The sequence below is a fragment of the Harpegnathos saltator genome, unplaced genomic scaffold, assembly GCF_003227715.2.
Source record: "Harpegnathos saltator strain DR-91 unplaced genomic scaffold, Hsal_v8.6 scaffold33, whole genome shotgun sequence".
Taxonomy (NCBI): Eukaryota; Metazoa; Arthropoda; class Insecta; order Hymenoptera; family Formicidae; genus Harpegnathos; species Harpegnathos saltator.
The window spans coordinates 892120-908011 of NW_020230128.1; the positions used below are offsets into that span (position 1 = coordinate 892120).

General features: G+C 37.4%; 1 protein-coding gene across 2 annotated transcripts; it reads right to left on the minus strand.

Annotated features, from left to right (window-relative positions):
* On the minus strand, window positions 1–4813 carry Hen1 (Hen1 methyltransferase). Of its 2 annotated transcripts, XM_025300155.1 has the most exons (6): window positions 4690–4813; window positions 4377–4608; window positions 3515–3762; window positions 3189–3374; window positions 553–3125; window positions 1–471 (listed from the first exon to the last, which is right to left on the minus strand). In XM_025300155.1, the coding sequence occupies exons 2-6, from the start codon at window positions 4593–4595 to the stop codon at window positions 416–418; spliced, it is 3282 nt and encodes a 1093-aa protein (XP_025155940.1). In that variant the 5' UTR covers window positions 4596–4608; window positions 4690–4813; the 3' UTR covers window positions 1–415. The 2 variants fall into 2 exon arrangements, with proteins under 2 accessions (XP_025155940.1, XP_011154562.1); XM_011156260.3 differs by having other exon boundaries at window positions 4377–4813.
* Between the last annotated feature and the right edge of the window lie 11079 nt (window positions 4814–15892).

Below are 15892 nucleotides of genomic sequence, written 5' to 3' on the forward strand. Positions count from 1 at the left end.
TGTTAATTGAAATTGAAATACTTAATACTAGGTATAAATGAATAGTCTATTATAAAAAGAAAAAAAATAAGGGAAACATATGGGAGGTAGTTAGGTATTAGAACTATAGTAATTTGAATAAACGACAAACTTACGAATTTTGTCAAAGCTATTTTTTTAGGACGTCTAACTTGTCCACAAAATATCTAAAATGCTAATGAAAATGTTCTTCAAAATAACTAAACTTTTAAAGCTGCAAAGACTTGCAGGCCATATCGCGAGCTTCAAAAACGTGATATGTAGGCTTATGCTGAGCTGCTTCAATTATATATATATTTCATTTCTTACCTCCAATCTCCATCGTTATGATTAAGAAAATTTGTTTGTTTATCAAGCTCGTTACCATTCCCAATTTCCTCTTCTAAATGTCTCACGATCATTCATCGGAAGAACTGCTATCAAAACCTTCGTCATGGTTCACAAAGTGAACATCTAATAACATGAAAAGCATAAATGTATCTTGCCTTCAAAACGCACGATTATGCGACGACAAAAAGCAAAAGATATAATCACCTGCAACTTCATCGTGTACCTCAAGATTCTGTTCAGGTTGTGCCTCGAAGTCAAGCGGATTTGCCATATCCAATATTCTTAGCAACCAGATGGGAAAGTCGTTTTCCAATACATAAATATCATTCTCATTCTCGAGATCGTTCTCCAGTACAGCGATAAATGGTTGTAAACCCTCGATATCGTTGGCATCCGCGGCCACCATATTGTTACCTTCATTATCCCTGTTGTTGTTCGCCAAATCGCCGTTTTCCACCTCGACCAAGTCTAATAGCTCGAATCGTGGCGCTTCCGCAACACTCGGTGATTCTGTGTCGGGTATGTGATCTTGGGCAATGCTGGACAAATCGTTCTCCGGTGTGATATCCTGGCCGGAGGTTGAATTCGGGTAACCGGAATCCACGATCTCGTGTGACCAACTGTCCGGAGGAGTCTCGAAGGTGGGGGAAAGTGGTCTAGCTTCGGCGCTGCATATGAATCCGACGCTACTCGACGCACTTACATCCTTACTCGTAAGATCCTTTGTATCACATCCGACGTTCTCGTTGCTCTTCAACGACGACGCGAACTGAACTACTTTGTTATTTGTATCCTCATAACACGATTTAAAACTGTCATCGAAACCATTGTCTTCTTTGGCACACACGGAAGAACATTCGTTGTTGCTGCAAGATTTCGTATTCGATAGCTCTCGAAGCGGAATTGAATTCTTGCCATTTACATTCGGATTCGCGAGATCCTCACTTCCATGCTTTAAATACGTTTCCACGTTATCGTTATGCGATATTATCTCCGCTATATTTAATCTGCCACATGCATGTTCTTCGTATACGTCATCAGACGGTAAGACGTGAGGTATATCTTCTATTCTTTGTACATCCACAATTTCAGTCTCATGTTTGATTAAATTATCTTTTCCTGCAGTTCCGTCTTCGTTATCGTCTTCTTGCAGCAAACTTACAAAAGTAGAGTGATCACTGCATGATCCCTTATTTCCTAAACACAATTCTCGCTGTGAATTATTGCTAGATGAACAGTTCGCATCAATTTCACATTTTAAAACGGCATTTTCGTTGTCAGAAATTGCCGGACAATTAATTATTTCTGTAACAGCACTATCGTTATACGAGGACCTTTGATTAGTACCTTTTAACGCGCTGATATCCGATACAACTTCCTCAATCATCTCCATCGGATTTAATTCGGTATAACTCTCTAATGCAGATATTAAATCATCGCCTTCCAAACAGCTCCGCTTGACAGCATTGGAAATGCGTATTTTTTTACATCTAGGTGAGCTGGTTGATTGTGGTTCATCATGAATATCGCGAAATATATTTTGTAACTCAGCTTCTAGCCGATCTTCTTCCAAAACTCGACTTTCCGTTGAACCAACGTTATCTTGCATAATATTATCAATATAATTTATCTTAAAATCATTTGGAGACACATATTCTGAAAGATCTTCATTTTTCATTTCCATGGGAAATATTTCACTTGAGGGTGTTTCCGAGGTGAGATTGACAACTATATCTGCTTTATTCCTTATTTCTGTTTTGTTAAAAGTACTATTTAACAAATTTTGAGAAATCAACGAGTCATCCAATTCGGGATTAAAGAGAAGTCCTGGTGACGTTGAAGAACGGGAAACAGACATATACGGTTGAAAATTTATCACGTCATAATTATCTTGTACATTGCTCGAATTCATATCGACGTTCTGTAATGTAGCTTGCAAGGAGGTTGCAATACCCAACATTGCAACATCATCTATCTCAGCTACATCGTCCATCTGAATCGCATTTGCAGCGGAATTAGGTACATTTCGTACAATTTCAACAGGTCCTTCTCTATTGCTGAATCTTGGAATATTGGCTTCATTGGCGGGAATTACAACCGACTCCTCTACTTGAGAGTGATGATGATCTATCGAATGTTCATTCCAGTCATATAAATAGCTATTTTCTTCATTGGAAGCAATTTGGTTCTCTACGATAACGATGGATTCTTCATAAAAATTGTCATTGTCATTTTCAAATTCATCTTCATTCATATCATAAAACTCAGTTATATTCTCTTCATCTTCAAAATCCAAGTTGTCTTCAATATAGTCTTCCTCAAACTCAGATTCAGATTCAGGCTCTTCAGGAGAAAGGATTATCACCGGACCTTCCTCACGATCTTCGACAATGTAACCACTTTCGTACAAAATCTCTCTTAATGTTTCTAATGATATGGAATATTTACTCATGAACGTATTTACCTCTGCTAAATTTATCAAATTCAATGATTCCTCATCTTTATGTGCTAAGAAATTAATATAATATTTCGCTTCATCTACCAATTTCTCAGTATCTGTACGTTTGTCCTCGTTAAACGGATAAGTAATTATTTCTATTGTCTCGAAGAATCCTTCCAATCCTTCGATTACTGCTTCTGGCGCAATCGGCTCTTGCTTTCGTTCAAATATCGCCATTTGTGTGCACGCACCTAAATGTTCCGTGCCTACAGGTCCATAACAGATTCCATGGAAGCTCACTGTGTAATTCGGATACTTCCTCACAATGTTTCTTGCCCTGTTCACAAGATCATACAGGTTAATTGCGGAAAATCTCTATGAAAAAAACCGTGTGACTCACCAGTGCTCGAAATATTCTCTTGTCCATTCAAACTTATGATCCGGGTGTCTGAATCCACCGGAAAGATTCGGAAATAATACATTGAAATCTGCATTTGGTGTTGTTATTATTGCTAACTTTGGTCGGATATATTCAAAGATATTAGCAGGAACGTTGAACAATGTATAATCATGCAAATGCTCAATTCTAAAATTAAAACATCTTTTTCTGAATGCAGAATAAGAGAGATATACGCTTCAGCATTCTACTGACAAAATACTAATAAAAAAAAGAAAAAAAGAAACAGAAAATGATTATTATAAGATATATACATTAACATGACATACAATTCAATGCATAGTACAACATCAGTTTTCTCTAATTTCTTGTCACTTTGTACCACATTGCCTACACATATTTCAATCTTGAGCGGTCCTTGTCGCTGCTTCAAATGATCTGCAATTAATGGTTTAACTCTATCTTTATAGAGTAGCAGATTTACCCTATCAATGTCAACAAACAGTATCTCTTCTATTCCTGCAATATGTTTCAAATATGGGAAGATAGCTAGTTCAGCGCATCCAAAATCCACAACCTGTTGGAAATATTCAGAATACAACTAGCGTACAACTAGCTTGCACAAAGCTATTGTCTAATAATAACAATCATTTCACATTATATTTATAATGTTATATTTGCAGAATATATACAAGTATAGTAATATGAAATTTAAATATATAAAACATTAAATATATAAACATGTAAAACATTTGTATATCTCAAAAATCTACCATGTTGTTTTCTATCTAAGTACTGACTAGGATCAATTGTTTCTTAACAATTAATTAAATACAAGATGACAAAGATGAAATACAAGATGAACATATCTAACATAGGAAAATAGTTTCACTATATTTTCATTAGGAAAAATATCGATTGCAAGTTTATCCAGTCATAAATAAAAAATTACATTGTGAGAACTGGTACATCTCGCATATCATACTTGGTTTACCAAGTAATATTAATGTAAAATATAAGATGAATATTGAGTTTTTACAAGTACTTGATAGTATTTTGTACCTTTCAGATACAGCAGATCAAGTGGTTCAATACTAGAAAATCTATCGAGTTACTACATAAAACAATTGAATGTTAACTGAAATGTGTTATATTTGTAACGATAACGCCAATATGACGAAGCTACGATACCTTCCGCAATTTCCCTCCGTACTTAGGATCATGAAGTATACTCGCTACAGTTAAGTATCTCTGTATATACGCCGGTGGCGAGAATTTCACTGTCTGTGATACTTCTACCAACGATAAAGGCTGTGTATCGTCAACTGCGTCTTGAACTTTGTTGTCGTCGAGGATATGTCGACGATCCGCTGTTTCCTCTTTCCCGGCATCGTTCCATGGCGTACCCATCCTCCCGGCATAACTATTGTACACGTATTTGCCGAATAGGTATATCATGTTAAATATTACGATCAACATGTCTGTAAGCCTTATTTTTCCGCACCTTCTCACAAGAAGCTCATCTCGTTTCTGCGCGTACTACACACTTCGACCATATCTCATCTCGACTGGCGGTCAATGCAAAAACATCGATGATGATTTTAAATGTACCAATCGCTACGTGTCGTTTAATCTAGCAGGTGACTCGCCAATGTCAATGAGAATAATGAGAAATCCGTCCTGTTTTTAGTCGAATATTTACATCAATCAAATTTTTTGCACCGATGTAGGAAATGTAGACTAAAGGGAGACCCTTTCTCCCGAAATTTGATAGCAATTGTCACTGTTCTTTTTGGGAATGCGAAAATATTTGCTCAAGAAAACAGTTTTGGAGAAAAATTTCAAAAATAACGTTAAACATATTAATAAAAATGCATATACGATAAATAAAATGTAACAGATATGCACTGTGTGTAAATAAGGAGTTAAAGATCTTTTCTCTCATCTCTCTACTCTTATAAACAATAAACAAAATGTAACAATTAACGTAATTTTTGTAAAAATAATATTAACGAAATGATTCTAGAAGTATTTTTTAACTTGAAATTTCTAGTTTTTAGATATATTTTTGAATACAAAGTTTAATTATTTTAAGAATGCTACATAAATATAAATCAAAATTTATCAAATGTTAAAACTGTTGATGAAGATCGTCGGATTATTCTGTATAAAGAAAAGATAGTAGTTAAATTGAATATATCAATTAAAACTATGAATCTTCTTTTTAATTTGCGTACCTGCATATAACAGTATAATTTTTTATTGAAGTATTCAATGTTATAAGACAAACATCGCACTTTGAATTTGATCATTTATTGTATACATAAACAAACAAACCAATATATACAACATCCACTAAACATGAATAAAAAGCTAGAATCTCTTTCTTTAAGAATAACGTTATTACTTTAATATTATTTTAATAATTCTGAAAATTAGAGACTTTCATCTTTAAAAATCATTTTGCTGGTAGTATTACTACAGAAATTATAATTTCTACAGAAATTATAGCTTACTGAAATTATCTATTAATATAAAGGAAAGTATGTTTGATTAGCCTTTGAGTCATACTACTTGGAAGATAATACACTCTCTTAGTGCCAAAACAGAAAATGAGAAATTTCAAATTTCCCGCCAGAAAGTCCAGATACCGCTTCGGTCATTATGTGTTCCTGATACTAAAGTCCGAAATTGAGAAAATGAGAATTTTCAAAGTAAATGAGCTCGTTTAATGCGGTTCGAATCTCGGCTAAATTTTATGAAAGTCGGTAAATTAAGGGTCTGTTCTTTATAGCTGCACTGTTGATCTGATGCTATAAGTTAAAGTGAGACAAATATAGGTTTTCTCACTCTAGCTTATTGCACCAGTTCAGCAGTGGTGCGATCTTTTAACTCGTTATTGGAGTTAACGACACTTTTGTTATCATTGCACAGCTTTTGTATATCGCAGAAAAGCTGCGCAACGATAACGAAACTTCAATAACGTTAACTCCAATAACGATAATAGTCGTTAACTCCAATAACGAGTTAAAGAATCACACCACGTGCAGTTACAAAGAACCAGAGAGGAAGCTGAGAGCGGCCAACACAGCGTTTTCGGCGACACCGATTTTTCGCACTGGGAATGAGCGCTATCTGTATTTTGAGAGGGGAACTACGATGCTACATCCACTTTTAGATCTCGACGGTAAAACCTGCATCTGGTGGCTGTCCGTGCTACATCCACTTTCAGGCGGTTTATGTCCGTGCTACAACCATAATAGTGTACTTGACAAGCACGGTCTCGCGCATTGTTATGCATTTGTACTGGGAGTAGAGAGTCGTCCACGTAGTCGAAAATGTAGGGTTTTGAGAGGACTTTAATTTGGTGCCAGACCGAGGCTTATATCTCTAACCGTTTAGGAGATATGGAAGGTTAAAGTTTTCCAGCCTTTCTCCGTCGATATCCAGCCTTCCTCCGTCGATATCTCCGCTTCTACTGGGAGTAGAGAGTCATCCATGTAGTCGAAAATGTAGGGTTTTGAAAGGACTTTAATTTGGTGCCAGACCGAGGCCTGTATCTCTAACCGTTTAGGAGATATCGAAGATTAAAGTTTTCCAACCTTTCTCCGTTGATATCTCCGCTTCTACTGGGAGTAGAGAGTCGTCCATGTAGTCGAAAATGTAGGGTTTTGAGAGGACTTTAATTTGGTGTCAGACCGAGGCCTGTATCTCTAACCGTTTAGGAGATATCGAAGGTTATAGTTTTCCAGCCTTTCTCCGTCGATATCCAGCCTTCCTCCGTCGATATATCCGCTTCTACTGGGAGTAGAGAGTCGTCCATGTAGTCGAAAATGTAGAGTTTTGAGAGGACTTTAATTTGGTGCCAGACCGAGGCCTGTATCTCTAACCGTTTAGGAGATATCGAAGGTTAAAGTTTTCCAGCCTTTCTCCGTCGATATCCAGCCTTCCTCCGTCGATATCTCCGCTTCTAATGGGAGTAGAGAGTCGTCCATGTAGTCGAAAATGTAGGGTTTTGAGAGGACTTTATTATGGTGCCAGAAACAGGCCTGTATCTCTATCCGTTTAGGAAATATCGAAGGTTAAAATTTTCCAACTTGTACCGTTGATATCTCCGCTTCTATTGGGAATTGAGAGTCGAAATTTCTGGTGAAGATAGGGAGTTAGAGGACTATATTTATATAGTTTATTTATATACTGCACTGCGTCCGCTGAAAACAGTTTTTGACGAGTCAGTCTCGTCAAAGTCTAGAGTGGCACATGAAATGATTTGACGACCCTACCTCGTCATTGTATGTCAAGGGGTTAAAGTTAAATTACAGCAACAATATTGTTATCGGGCAACCCTGTGACGGGCTGCTAGCATCCATCTGTGACGTCTGCCGCCCCTTTGCGATTACCGGTAAATTTAGTTTTCTCAATTGTTCGCGCGACTTCAAGCAGCCATAATATATGGCGAGAATACATGGCTATATATTGCAATAATATATGGTAATAATGTACAGTAACAATATATGGCAATAATATGTGGCAACAATATGTGGCAACAATATATGGCAATAATATATGGCATTAATTCATGGAATATATTTTTCGTTACAAGAGTCAATACAAATTTGCGGCATGCGGAATGTAATAATAAAAGAGCTCTTTGCGAGCATTGAGTCAGACACTCACCGATGATGATATTGATGATGTCCTGTTGCATCCAACCACATCCACCAATGTCCGTCCATGTCCGCTGCCGCTCTCCATGTTGCGCAACATTCATCTTGCAGCGCGTCCCACGTTGATTGCTACACTTTCATCACACTTCCGCGACGCGATCGATACGCGGTATTAGAACGGCGATATTTGCGTCAATTAACGAAAGTTTTACTCGCCATCGGTGGAAACTTTTTGCGCGCTGCGAAACGGACTCTGTAAACTCGATCGGCGAAGAGCAAGAACCGTGTGAAAATTTATTGATTCGTTCAACGGATTTTTACGGCACTTTTCGCGATTGCGTCTGAAATGTCGCGAAAACGTGGAAGTGTCGATATCTACGAGTGAAATATTCGCGACGCGAATGTACGCGAGGAAAGATTAAACAATCAGAAACCGGTCGTCGCGCAAAGAGAGAGGAGCGGGGCCAAATTTTCACGCATGATAGCTCCGTGATGACGAAGTTTACGTTCGCGATACTTTGGCGAAATGAGAATTTAAGCCTTCTTTGTTAGTAGCGCAGGTAAAAACGCGTATTTTGATAACCGCTGTCGCGATATTCAAAGGTACGCGAGCGAGGATACCTCAAGCTTAGCGTGCACTGGCGCAATTTCTGCGCGCATTATACGCTACTCGAGACAATAGAGATCATGATGAATGGACAATATTGCGAAATAATTCTACAGCCTGTTCTGCAAATAACAGAAAAGGAGCCAACGGTATCGGCATTTATGCGCATGAATATATTTTACACGGACAATTGAATATTGTCAAATAAATTAATCGTTAAATAATTCTGTGGCCCGCTTGAAAAATAAAAATAAAGCTGATGACGGTATCGCGTTTGTACATATGAATATCTCTTATTCAGATGACTGAACATCAAAGGAGAATCATTCAGTATTTTAAATCTCGTATGTAATGCAGGCTGTCAATCAAGTAATCCTCTGATTGTTTCGAGCAATGTATTTTATTCAACGTCACAAATACATGCAAGAATCTATTTGCAATTCGCATTGACTCGAACGATATTTTTTAGTCCCACATCCGTCATGCAGAATTTTGTTTCTCTTTTCATTTTGACTCACCGAAACGACTTGCAGTCAAAGCCGGCCACGTTCCGCTTCAACTCTGTAACAAAAAATTCACATTTGTTTATCAGATTTGACCAACAAATGCGGGCGAGTAAAAGAGTAATTTATCCTCTGCGATCATAATTCAAGTCGAACCGGAAATTATATCCCAGCTCTAGATCGCCAAGGGTCAAACAGAGGACTATAGTAAACTTGTAAACTTACCTTCAAGCCGACTCTGCTTGGCCCGAACCGAATCCTCCGGTGCGGCATCCGCGTCCACCAGATTGCTGTTGTTTTCCGCAACAACTGAAACAGAAAAATAATTTTCGCGTTTGATAACCTGCGGTAGAGAGAGAATATCTTTGATCGGGACGAATCGAAAATACGGATATATTTTGATATGGAATTTTTATCTTTATATTTTTGTTTCAACATTGAAAATTTAAATAGGACTTGAAGCTTTCAAGAGAGCTGATGAGGAACAAATTGCAAAGAGCAAATATCGTAAAGAGTTGAACACAGATGTGTAGGAAACTTCTAAACTTTACCTTCCGGCCAACCCTGCTCTGCCCGAACCGGATCCTCCGGTGCGCCATCTGCGTCCGCCGGACTTGCTTCCTGCAACATCTGGAACAAAAATTTAGCGTTCTTGGTTGGTAAGTTGCAATAGAGAAAGAATGTTTGGTCGGGATGAGTGGAGAATATTCGCTACGATTTTTTTCCTTTATTGACATTGAATATCTAGATAGGAGCTCTTGAAAGAGCTGACGAAAAAAAATGACAACAAGAAGCGGAGACAACAGTTGCGTGCTCTCGAAAATACTCTTTTACGAATGGACATTTAAATTTAGATCCCGTAACGAGAGTAAACAGACTTGAAAGAAGCGCTGACCGAAAACAAAAAAGGTCGCAGTCTAAGAAGCGATATGACGTTGAATATTCTACACAAGACCGGTATACTCACACAGTTGAGAATTATTTAGAATGTTTGATTGAGAACATGATGAATTAGAAATCCGCGTTCATGGACCATTATCCGTCTCTGTCTGGATCAATATCTCTTGCACACAACAACGCAATAAATAATTAGACAGACAGAGATTGACGAGAGTAATTGCAGATTCATAAAGTCATGGTTACTAGTCGGGTGATGACGGATTGTGAATGCCGAGCGCGAAATTCCGACTTCTTATTCCCGGAAAATTCGTCAAACGTCCGCTCTCGTTATCGGAGACCTCCCGCATAATAAATGATTCCACATACCTGGAGAAACGTGACATATTGCTGCCGGCGTCCTGCTTCCCGGGTGCTGGAGTTCTCCGGATTTTACTCGCTCACGCTTCTAATGTCGGTACTCGCGATTCGACCGTATGGTTAATCAACGCGATGCCGACGCGATGCCGATTGAGTATCTCGAGGACCGACGAGATACGTTTCTTTCAATTACACGAGATGGAAGTGACGAGCGCGTCGCGCACGGCTGCTGTTGATGGAATGAGGTCGAATACACGAGGTGCGCGAGTATTATAATACGAAGGGCAAAAAGTGTCGCTCGCGAGCCGATCAACACAATCGGCGCGATGTAAATATTGTGGGCCTCTGCGGCGGTTGAAGCAAGAGAGACGTCCTTGGGCGTCTCTTCTCTTCTCGAAGGTTCCGAAACGACGAAGGGAATGTTAGGAGGCTTTTCAACTGTACGCGACATTGATGCACTCTATTTATTGATTACTGAAAATAAAGAAAATTACTCTGTCGAAGCATCGGACATTTGTTAGCTTTATGTTAATTAAAGAGGAATGTGCACGATTAGAAAATGTGTTAGCAACTAATTGTACAGAATGTCAAAGTTGTTGTGACGCCGTTTTCGGAGAATAATTAAAGATCATAGTAGCGTTAAAGAGAGGAATTTCATCCCATGCGAATTTTGTCTCGTTCTTATTAAATGTTAGTCCTGTATAAAATGTCGTATTTAAAAGTATTGTTCCGTATTCATGAGATTTTGTCGTAAATTCTGCTTTGCGGAAATCTCAGATTGGATCGCGGGCCAATACTTTTCAATGCGACGGGGAATAGAACGTGAAAATCTTGTATGCCTCTGAATCCGAAAACAATTAGGAGAAGAAGTGAATACTTTTCAATACGAAAGTTCGCATTTGAAAATTATCGATTGCGATTGAATACAAGGCATATTTGAAATTAATTAAATCCTTTTTAATGCGAAGCATTCACCACTGCCATCTCGCATTTAGCGCGGTGAAATTTAATGAGAACTAAAACTTTTTAGTCCCTTTCTTCGGATCAGAAAGCAGAATTCAGATGTCAATATTCAAAATGTCAATACTTTTTAATATGTTTCAGTTCGACATTTTATACAGGGAGATTATCCGCTGCGGACAATAACTCTTCTACTTTTCATCTAATATTCAACGATGATAAATAACATTTAATTGCATTCGTTTGACTTTTTTATTTCAAAAATAAAAAAATATATACTAGGGTGAGATTTCACCCATGACAACATCAACGTGATTTTCTTTGATGTTTTTTTAAAAGTTCAAATATTTCGTCGACTCGCGAGATATTTATAATCGGAGTCTCGTCGCGTTAATTAACACATGCTCCTCCGAGCGGGTCGAATGCTCACCGACGGCCATTGTCAGTGCCACGAGCGAATGTCCGGAGCGGACGGGATGCTGAATTGAGAAACAGGACAAAGAGAACGGGACGTCATGCGGGGCATCATGCGATACATCATGCGTCTCCAGACATGTCAAATCGTTTATTATAGAGAAGACTTTGATACGGCAACATGTTGTTACGTCCACGTAACTTTAAACAATATTTAACTTTAAACAATATAAATTCAATCATAAAATCAATTCGACAATAACGTTTAGACCGGATATTTTGGCCAATTGATCCTCAGTCTAGACGTAATAAATACAACACCGAATGCTTCTTCATCGAAGAAGATATAAAGAACAATGGGTAGATAACAAATATCATAACCATGATTATTGATTATCACTCTTATATCATGGAAAACATCCTTCCCCTACTACTAAAAAGGTGGTAAGAACTCGCGCGGGGGTATCTCACCACCTGCCTATAAAAAGCGACGCGCAGACCAGTGGGCATAGATTGATTCATTGATTCGGTTGTCGTTCATTCATTCAGAAAGATTCATTCCATACCATTCATTCACTTACACATTCTTGTATTTCATGACTATAACACACATAAAAAACATTCTTAAAACGCTGATCTATTGACTCTCAATTGTTCGGTAACAATTAAAGATTTGATACTTAAATATTTGTCTCCTCAGATTAAATCCTAAAGATCCTTCTTCGTTCCGAGTTAAAACATAATTCACACAAACTAGTCCGTCCCGGGGTAAATTAGTTAAATCTATTGACCTCAAAAAGGACTAACTTACATACATTCACGTTTCACGTCGTGACAATGTATTCGAAGATTTAACATTTAATACGTACTTTTATTTTTTCTGCTCCTCCCCCCTCCCTCCCTCCCCCTCCGCTCTTTTTAAACTTCCGGGCATAGTCTGGTATAGAGATGGCTAGAGATGGTGGTTGCAGCACGGACATAAACCGCCTGAAAATGGATGTAGCACGGACTTCTACCACATGCAGATTTTACCACCGAGACCTGGAAGTGGATGTAGCATCGTAGTTCCCCTCTCAAAATGGATGCAGATGACGTCCTTTCCCAGTGCGGAAAGTCGATGTCGCAGAAAATGTCGTGTTGGCCGCTCTCAGGTTCTCTCTGCTATATGTTTTCATAATGGGTGCGTTCAGCGGAGAAAACCGCTCAGTGAGCGATTAGTGACTATTGGTCCTTACATTCAGACCAATAACATTGACGAATTACTCTACAGTTGCGCAACTGTTGAGTGTTGTGAACGCACCCAATGTATATTTTCGCAATATACATGGAAACGTGTTTATATGTACATATCGATAAATGTCGATAACGAAACTGTAAGTGTCGGTATTACCGACTTTATTAGTTCCGCTTAAATGAGAGTGCAATCCCATTGGAGTTCGGTCGCCGCTCCAGGATCCCCTTAAAGCTAAGACTCCATGCATGCGGTGAGCTCCGGCAAATGGCTGCGGTGACCAATCAGGAGGGAGGCGCAAGTCCGGTTGCGGCAAGCTCCGGCATGCGTCTGTCTCCTGATTGGTCACCGCAGCCGTTTGCCGGAGCTCACCGCATGCATGGAGTCTTAGCTTTAGCTTTAGCTTAAGGCCCAGTTCCACAACTTGCTTTAAACGGAGTTTAAAGGGGTCTAAAATGTTGACCCGTTATATTCGAGGGTCAATAAAGACCCGTTATAGTATTCTTATTAGACCCGTTATTTTTATAAATTTAGTTCCGAAGTCTCCGTTACGAGCCGCCACCAATTACTGATTACAATTAGTGTCTCGTCGATGTCATATATTACTAAGGGTTTAGAAAATATAATTAAACAAACGCAAACATTTTAGCATTTGACAGAATCATGATTTATATTCATGTGATATAATAAAAATTAATTTAATTTTATATTCAATAATATATCTGAGACCTAAAAACTTTAGGCTATCGAAACTTTAAGCTCCCCGAATCATCTCATTATTTTTTACAAATTATACAATATTACAAATTATTAAATTCTGACTATTATTTATAATTAAAAGAAATATAATCTTATAATTTTTATATATTCATTTCTTATATGTGTATATATATATATATATATATGTTTAAATATACAGTATAACACGAATTACTTTATTTAATTATATTAATTCACATATAACAAAGTATTATTGATAATTTTTAGAGTGGAAACATTAGTAGAGGCAAAGGTGACAAAAAACTATATACATAATCCACCGTATTCAAACGACATAATTTATTTGGGATTTACTAATAATTAAAATAATAGCGTGAGACAAAATATTGGTAGCATCCTACTGATTTTCTAGTAAAGCGGCAGTATACACGTTACATGATTTTACATAAATAAAAATAATTATCGACTCTCAATGTACTTGGGCACCATTGCACGTGTATACCTAGATGGTAATAAGCCGATGTGATCTTAAATTACACACGGTTTGCCTATCGTCTCTCGCAGAGGCTTTCATCCGTCCGCATCACTAGTTAATTGGATTATATTAGTTACGCTTATACTTTATATATTTATACATATCATATTCTTTCATACACATATGCATTCGCAAGCGCGTGCACACACACAAATATATACATATATATTATGCACGAGATCTCTCGATGACTGCTCCCCGTCAGTCAATCCACAGGAACATAAAATTCAATTTAATATTATTATTTCAATAATATTTATTATTTCAATAATAGGTCTCTCTATCTACATAATAGCGCTTGTAGAATTCTATAATTCTTAATTGAACATTACGTCCATATAACGGTTATTTACAAAGGTACTGCCAGAGAGACACATTCCTACCTCCTTCTCCTTTTCCTCTTTTGTCTTGCAAAAATACAGATTGTCGGTAGCTTTCTTTTTATATACCCGTCTGCTCGAGAGCACGATAATCAAATAGTTAAGAACGATGCGTCCGTAACACGGGAAAATGCACAGAGCACCGCAAGCAGGCCGCATCGAAGGTATGATCGTCGGAACGTACTTTCTTACTTTACAGGAGGAATAGTAAAACGCGTGCGTGTAACAGCATTATTATAAAGAGTGCGAGCACGAAGGTTTATGTTTCTTATAAAACACGCTGTCATACATCGTGTGTCTATGTGTGTTTGTGTTTCTCTGTCTGTATGTGTATGTACGTGTGTAAACTCTCGTGGCGCATCAAAATTTACATTCAATATAAAACTAAACGTAGTCTTTGAACTTTATACAGTACAGTGTATTCGAGCTTTTTACAAAATTTCGATTCGATATAGATACATGAAATATTCACGCTTTTAAGCTGTGTGTTTGTTATAATTCATATTTTTTTACGTTTTCGTACATCCTATTAAGATTGTTCGGAAGTGAAGCAATATAATTATATGTATATATATATATATATATATATATATATATATATATATATAATATGTGTATATGTATATATATTGGAGCTTTCCGATAGAGCCGAGCGTTTGCATCTCAGTTGCGAGTATATGTCTCTGGATCGATGCGAAGCACTGGAGATAAAAACTTCTTTATACAAACAATTTTAGTAAAAATATTGAATCTTTCCGCTTCGCGCAATCCAATTATCGTATTTCTCTCTGAGGTTTGTTGAGTGAACATCAAGAGATAGAAATGTTTTTTTTACGTTAGTAATAACAATGGCCTTTCTTCGGTTCCTAGAAAGGTAAGCCCAAAAATAACACTTATATGAATCAACATGAGCATTCAATTCGTGTGCAGTCTTTCTTCATAATCTTTCTCCGTTAAATCAAACGTTTCCGCACATATTAAATCAAACATTTCGATAACTAAATTGTTTACACACGCCAGCCTCTCTTCAATACAAAAACAACATATACGTACAACTTCAGAATAAAATCTCGTAAATAAAAAAAAATATAAAAAAAAAGAACGCCTCGAATCTTTCGAATCATCGTTGACAAAGCGGTAATTTCGACATAATTAGGTACACGTAGAAAAAACGTGGAACGATATCTCTATCTTTTCTCTTCACGTTAACGATGAACTTTTTTATTTTATATATCAAAAGTGTAGACTTGAATTTGCGAAACGACGAGGAATTTAGGTTACGTGAGATTCTCTCACATCACTGCAGAATGTATATAACAACACAAGTTTATTTTTAAACGATAGAAATGAGGAGGAATATAGCTTAACGCACACACTGACGTACGCTTCTTCAAGTTATTACGCATTGATATATGTATATATATATATATATA

What these genes read in the sequence shown, in the direction of transcription:
- Hen1 (XM_011156260.3), bottom strand. Translation starts at nt 4,664, where the DNA reads ATGTTGATCGTAATATTTAACATGATATACCTATTCGGCAAATACGTG. An exon ending in AGAGAATATTTCGAGCACTG is followed by an intron (nt 3,126 to 3,188) that starts GTGAGTCACACG and finishes TCTTGTGAACAG; the next exon opens with GGCAAGAAACATTGTGAGGA. An exon ending in GGTACACGATGAAGTTGCAG is followed by an intron (nt 472 to 552) that starts GTGATTATATCT and finishes TCATGTTATTAG; the next exon opens with ATGTTCACTTTGTGAACCAT.